This window comes from Glycine soja, chromosome 3 (genome assembly GCF_004193775.1).
Source record: "Glycine soja cultivar W05 chromosome 3, ASM419377v2, whole genome shotgun sequence".
Taxonomy (NCBI): domain Eukaryota; kingdom Viridiplantae; phylum Streptophyta; class Magnoliopsida; order Fabales; family Fabaceae; genus Glycine; species Glycine soja.
The window spans coordinates 6,946,553-6,952,807 of NC_041004.1; the positions used below are offsets into that span (position 1 = coordinate 6,946,553).

General features: G+C 30.9%; 1 protein-coding gene across 1 annotated transcript; it reads left to right on the top strand.

Moving 5' to 3' along the window:
• Nucleotides 1-1,632: 1,632 nt before the first annotated feature.
• On the top strand, nucleotides 1,633-3,226 carry LOC114404889. Its single transcript, XM_028367623.1, has 5 exons — nucleotides 1,633-1,658; nucleotides 2,041-2,122; nucleotides 2,194-2,295; nucleotides 2,380-2,706; nucleotides 3,155-3,226. Exons 1-5 carry the CDS (start codon nucleotides 1,633-1,635, stop codon nucleotides 3,224-3,226), a joined length of 609 nt encoding a protein of 202 aa, XP_028223424.1.
• Nucleotides 3,227-6,255: the final 3,029 nt, after the last annotated feature.

The following is a 6,255-nucleotide window of genomic DNA, read 5'->3' on the forward strand; positions in this document are numbered from 1 at the left end:
AACGACTAGTCTCAATAACAAACATGTTTAACGCCAATACTTACTTATAATTTTCACAATAAAATCTAATGATTAATATTTATTCTACCAACCCTATACCGATGTGATTTTCTCTTGGACATTTATGTTACCTTTTGACTAAGTTATGAAACTCATGTTTTGATGGACTTGTCTTGAAGGCAATAGAAGAGTTCATTCAAAGGTAATCAAAATACAGTCTAAAATTTTAGATGAATACGACATCAAAAAGAATTATTTCGATTGGAAGTGACGATTCCAAAAGCTTCTTTAAAACACGTGGGATTGGGAAGCATTCAGAAATAGGATCTTTTTCGACAATCAAAGTACCAGTAGACGCGGTTACTGAGAAGTTATATGAAGACGATTAATAGTATCAGATCAATGTATATAGAAATATCGTTGTACATGTGTCAAAATCATATAAATCAACTATTAGTATTAGAAGTCCATAAAAAAACTCTTGATTGCCAATTTTTAGGGGGTTGAAACACTATCACTTAATTCCTCAAATACCAACAATACCTACCATTGAAAATTGGCTACAGGTTTAACAGGTCATCGTGTATGTACACTACAAAAAAAATTTAAATAATGGAGGTTATTTTGCGGAGGTTTTAGAAACCTCCTTAATTTATTAAAAACTACAATTTTTTGTACTTAATTTGCGGAGGTTTATAACATCTGCTAATTAAATATTATTTTTTCACTCTTTTCTCTTTAAAATAAAATAAATCATGTTTTTTCCGGCAAAAAAAAATTCCCTCTCAAACGAATCATAAAATCCAAATTTCCTTCTCCAACTCTATGGCTTCCCTCTCCAAACCCCATAGAGACTCTAACATCCCATTTTTTTTTTGTAAATAAAATTTTAGAGAATAATGATATTTTATAATTAAATAAATGAAGAAAAATAATTATAATAAAATAATGGTTTTAGAGAAAATAAAAAGAGTATTTTATTATTAATTTGATGGAGAATAAAATAGAGTTTCTTTTTTTTATAAAATAATAAGAATAAATAAATAGAGTAAATAATAGGTCGTGAATACCCCTAGCTATAAATAGCAACATGCTAGGTCAGTTTTCACACTGACTCCTCAACTTTCTCTACCGATCAATTTCATTTTTTCTCTCTTCTTCTCTCCAAACCCTCTCTTTTCCCGCAGGCCACTAAATCTGTCTCAGAAAAATAATGATCTCGGACTCATTCACCGTTGGATCGTCGTGAAATTTAAACATCATGTTCGCAACACAATTACAAGAATTCTCACCGTTGGGAATTTTGATATCATGTCTGACCTGAGAGAAATATCCTTCGCATTGTAGCCTTTTTCTTTCCCGCAGAAACCCAGAGCTATCCTGGTAAAACTACGATCCCGGTTTCGTTAACCGTTGGATTGTTGTGAAATTTGGATATGTTGTTCTAAATTCAATTGCGCACGCTTTAGCCATTGGAATTTGCGAGATAATGTTCGTGGAGGGAGAAAAAGGAATCGCATGAAGATAGTCCAAATGGAGGCTTCAATCCCTTCTCCGTTTCTTTGTGACGTTTGGGAACTCTATCGGAGTAGTCAGAGGAAAAACTGGAGCAATCTTAGGGAACCGCTAGAGATGCCGCCATCGCTGTCGGAAGATACGTGAGTCCGCTTAGAGGTAAGGGATGAGTTATTCACAATTGGGGATTAGTAAGAACATGTGTAGGGATCCTTAGAGTATCAATTGGAATGAGGTTTTGGGTGTTTATGTTATTTTTTATTCTATCCTTATAACTATAATTGTGAATTATATATGTTTGACAAACCAATTGTTGTGAAATTGATATGTTGTTGTGTCGAGTGTGAACCCTATAAATCGAGCATAGATAAAGATCAATGGGCTCGTTTTGTTCATTATCGTCATAAACCATCAATATTGGTACAATTAGATTGTTTTAATTATTGAATTGTTTTTATAGCTAATTATATGATTACTATTACAAGTTGTAAACTTGAAATTGCTTTGCATATAGGAACTTTGTAGGAGAAATAAAGAAATTCGAAGCAAGCAAGTTATTCCACACACTGGTGGATCCAAAGCTAATCTTAGACGAAGAAATGAGTTGGTAATGACATTAAATGTTAACTTTTACTAATTAAAGAAGTTCAATGTTTACTTACTCTTTATTTATCTTAGTTGTTAGAAACTGGGAAGCTACCAAGTCGTGGACAATTATATATTGAAACTCATAAAAGGAAAGATGGATCATTTGTAAATGAAGCAGCAAAGACTATAGCGGTATGTTTTTCTTTAGTAACATTGTTTTCAAGGATTGTGCTTAATCTTAAAACGTTTATATTTCATTTTATTACATGTTTGCAGGAACAAATTGAAGTAGGATTGACTCAAAGCATAGTTGATGAATCTGAAGTTTCTCCTCTTGATGTTGTTGGTAGAGTGTTAGGGTTAGAGCACTCTGGGAGAGTGCGATGCATGGGATTAGGAGTTATTCCTTCTAATACATTTAGGAACACAAGACTTCGAGCTTCTAGTCCGAGCTCTTCTTCATCTGGTGTTGCCTTTCCATCTTCAAACCAATGGCAAGAGAAATACAACAATTTAGAATCAGCTTTTAAGGCCTACATGATCATGAAGGAAGGAAGGATCCCTAAAGAATTAGCTAGTTATTTCACTCCTGATCAAACACATGTAAGTAATTAATATGCATACATCATTATGTATATGTGAGGTATCCTAAAACTTGTTAGTATAATATACAATATACTCTTAAAACTGTTTTACATATGTCTATAGTTTATTAATTTATTCACGCATGTTAGTAAAGAAATATATTTTGTAATTGGTACGTGTGTTTATTAAGCTAATTAATTTATAGTTTTGTAGGTAGATTTTATAGCTAATCAACAATATTAAAGTAGAATTTTATTCATTTTGGCTAGCTCTTAATACTCTTTATCTCAAGTTAGGTCTTTAAGTAAACATACATGACCATGGTAATAACCATACATAAGTTTAGAATATTAAAACAATTGTTTAGAATTGATTATTTTTATTGATGGTCATTATGATTTAGTATGTGTGATACACCCTTGTATATAATATATGTGACTAAGTATTTTTTCTTTTCTTATTTCAGCCAAATGATGCTTCAAGTGTTCCTAATACACCTTTGGATGCAAGAGGATCTTCTGGTGCTAGCAACCCTTAGTTTGTTTATAATGTATTTTGGATTTAAAGTTTAGTACAAGACTAATATTACTTTGTTATGGATTTTATGTCATACTTTGATTTACAATAAAAATTTGAATTATAAATCTTTGAACTATATGCTATTATTTTGGTTATTGAAATATAATTTCTACGTCCTCATTATGAGTTTTTTTATTACATTTTTTTATCGATATCATAAGAAAATGAAAAATTGTAATACATGTAGATTATGAAACTAAAATGAGTATACAAAATCATTATATACAAGAAAATAAGGAGAATTAGAAAATAAATTGTAAAACATCTATTGTTAGCATGATTTAAAAAACCCCCCCTCCATAGTATAGTTTTAGAACCTCTTTTAATAAACCTCCGCATTTAGCATAGGTTTAAAACCTCCTACAAAAAACCTCCGTATTTAATTCTCATCTTTTACAAATTCATGTCTATTTACTTTACTGCATCTTTCTAAATCGAAATTATTATAAAAGTAATCTTTAAATCGAAAACACTATTATCAAGTTTCCTTACTAATCTTATAAACCACCACATTACTGTGATAAAAATGGATATCTTTATCAAAATTATAATTATTGCATGCGTTAAGTATTAGATAATTCTCTGATAAGTTGAAAACTATGAACTTGCTTGTTTAATTAAAAAAAACTCACAATAAAGAATGGATTCTATCTCTCATCTTCAAACATTTGTTTGTTAATAAAATCATTTAGTGAAAATTACTTTGTTGATTTGAAAATAACTTCCTTTTGAGGAGTAAGTACAATTTTCACGGTTAACAAATTGACATGCTCAATGAGACTAGTTTGCCAAAAACTTGATCTTAAGAACAAGTCTTAAAGAAAATCTTTTGTTGTTATGAAGTGGTACAATGATGATAAATAGTCAAAGAAACTACAGTATAATAACGCTGCAAACACTTCTACTAATAATAGTGACAACAATGAACAAATTCAAACAAATTTAACTTTCGGGGTGAATAATGAGATGATTACGGGTATTAGCCAAAGTTGAAGAATCGTGACTTCGTCAAAAGTGTATGCGAGCTTTATGGCTCACCTATTGGCTTACATAGCCGATAATAAGAAACAAGCGGATACTATGGCCGTCAAAATTGAAAAAGCGGCTACTGCGATCGTCAGAAAAGGAAAAAACGACAAGTGCAATTGTCGAAATCGGAAGAATGACTACTACGACCGTTGAAAAAGAAAAATAGTTGCTACGAGTGTAGAAAAGAAAGTGATGGCTGCTGATGTCATCAAAGAAAAAGGGAAAGTGATGGATAATGCTACCGTCAAAGAAAAAGAGAAAGTAATGGATATTGATGCCATCAAAGAGGGAAAAGAAATAAGAGATGATAAGGAGAAATCAAAAGATGTTTTTCAACAAAAATGTGAGGATTTAAACTTAGATTGTATTCATGATAATTCACTTTTAGGCTTTGAGAAACCAATGCCCTTAGGATTTAAAATGATGGAATCTCAGGATCCTTTAGAAGAGATTAACATGGGGACTGAGATAGAACTATGAGGTAGAAAGACTACCACAGGCTAAGTTTATTCGAACTATGAGGATTGTTGATAGGATTTCTAATATTATTCCTATGATTAAAAATAATGGGAAAATGTGTGTGTGTGTATAGATTTTAGAGATTTAAATTTAGCAATTCCTAAAGATGAATACCTTATGTCAATTGTTGATATGTTAATTGATTCAACAACGGGTAACGAAATTTCAAGTTTATTAGATGGTTATTCATGATATAATTGAGTGTACAATGCCAAAAATGAATCCATTGAAGTATGCTTTTGGTGTATCTACAAGTGAATTCTTAGGTTTTGTTATTCATCAATAGGGAATCAAAGTAGATAAAAATAAGGCAAAAGCCATTTTGGAGACTTCCCCTCCAAAGAATAAAAAACAACTTCAATCATTATTAGGTAAGGTGAATTTTCTCAAAAGATGCATTTCCAATCTGTCAGGAAAAACTAAAGTGTTTTCACCTTTACTTAGATTAAAGAAGGAAGTTGAATTTTGATGGGAAAAGGAACACCAAGAAGCCTTTGATGACATTAAGAGATATCTTGCCAATCCATCAATTCTAATGCCTCATGTGAAAGGAAAATACTTGAAACTGTATATTTCAGCATCAGATTTGACTATTGCAAGCATGTTGGTGCAAGTGGATGATGACAATATAGAATGTGCTATTTATTATCTGAGTCGAATTCTTAATGATGTTGAAATTAGATATAGTGCAATAGAAAAATTATGCTTGTGTTTGTATTACTCTTGTACTAAACTCAAGTATTATATAAAGCCTTTCAATGTTCAAGTATTGTCTCACAATAATGTTCAAGTATTGTCTAAATCTATTATGCTTAATAGAATAGGAAAATGGACCCTTACACTGACAAAATTTTTACTTACCTTTGTACCATTGAAGCTAGTAAAGGCCAAATTGTAAGAGATTTCTTGGATGATCATTCAAACATAGAAATATTGGAATGTTATATAGGAATCAAACCTTGGATATATATTATATTTCAATGGACTGAAACATGCAATGGTGCAGGGATTGGTGTCGTTTTAATTTCTACAAATAATACACCTATGACAATCCTTTTCGAAATACAACTTGTGTGTTCCAACAATGAAGCAGAATATGGGGCTTTAATTCTTGGTTTAGAAACGTTATTGAATTTAGGTGCAAAACACGTTCTGATTAGAGGAGATTTCGAGTTAGTCATCAATCAATTAACTCATAAATTTAAATGCATCAAGAGTAATTTACCAAAATTCTTTTCATATGCATCTAAGTTATTAGCTCAATTTGACAAATTTGAATTCGAACATATGTTTTGAGAGAAAAATAGAGAAACTAATGATTTGGCTTAAATTACATCTAGTTATAAGTTGAGTAAACAAAATTTCAAAGCTTTGATAACTATCAAAGAAAAATTACAAGAAGTAGAAATTTTGAATATGAATGTGTTGACAACTCATGAT

What these genes read in the sequence shown, in the direction of transcription:
- LOC114404889 (XM_028367623.1), top strand. Translation starts at nt 1,633, where the DNA reads ATGCCGCCATCGCTGTCGGAAGATAC. An exon ending in CCATCGCTGTCGGAAGATAC is followed by an intron (nt 1,659 to 2,040) that starts GTGAGTCCGCTT and finishes GGAACTTTGTAG; the next exon opens with GAGAAATAAAGAAATTCGAA. An exon ending in AAGCAGCAAAGACTATAGCG is followed by an intron (nt 2,296 to 2,379) that starts GTATGTTTTTCT and finishes ACATGTTTGCAG; the next exon opens with GAACAAATTGAAGTAGGATT.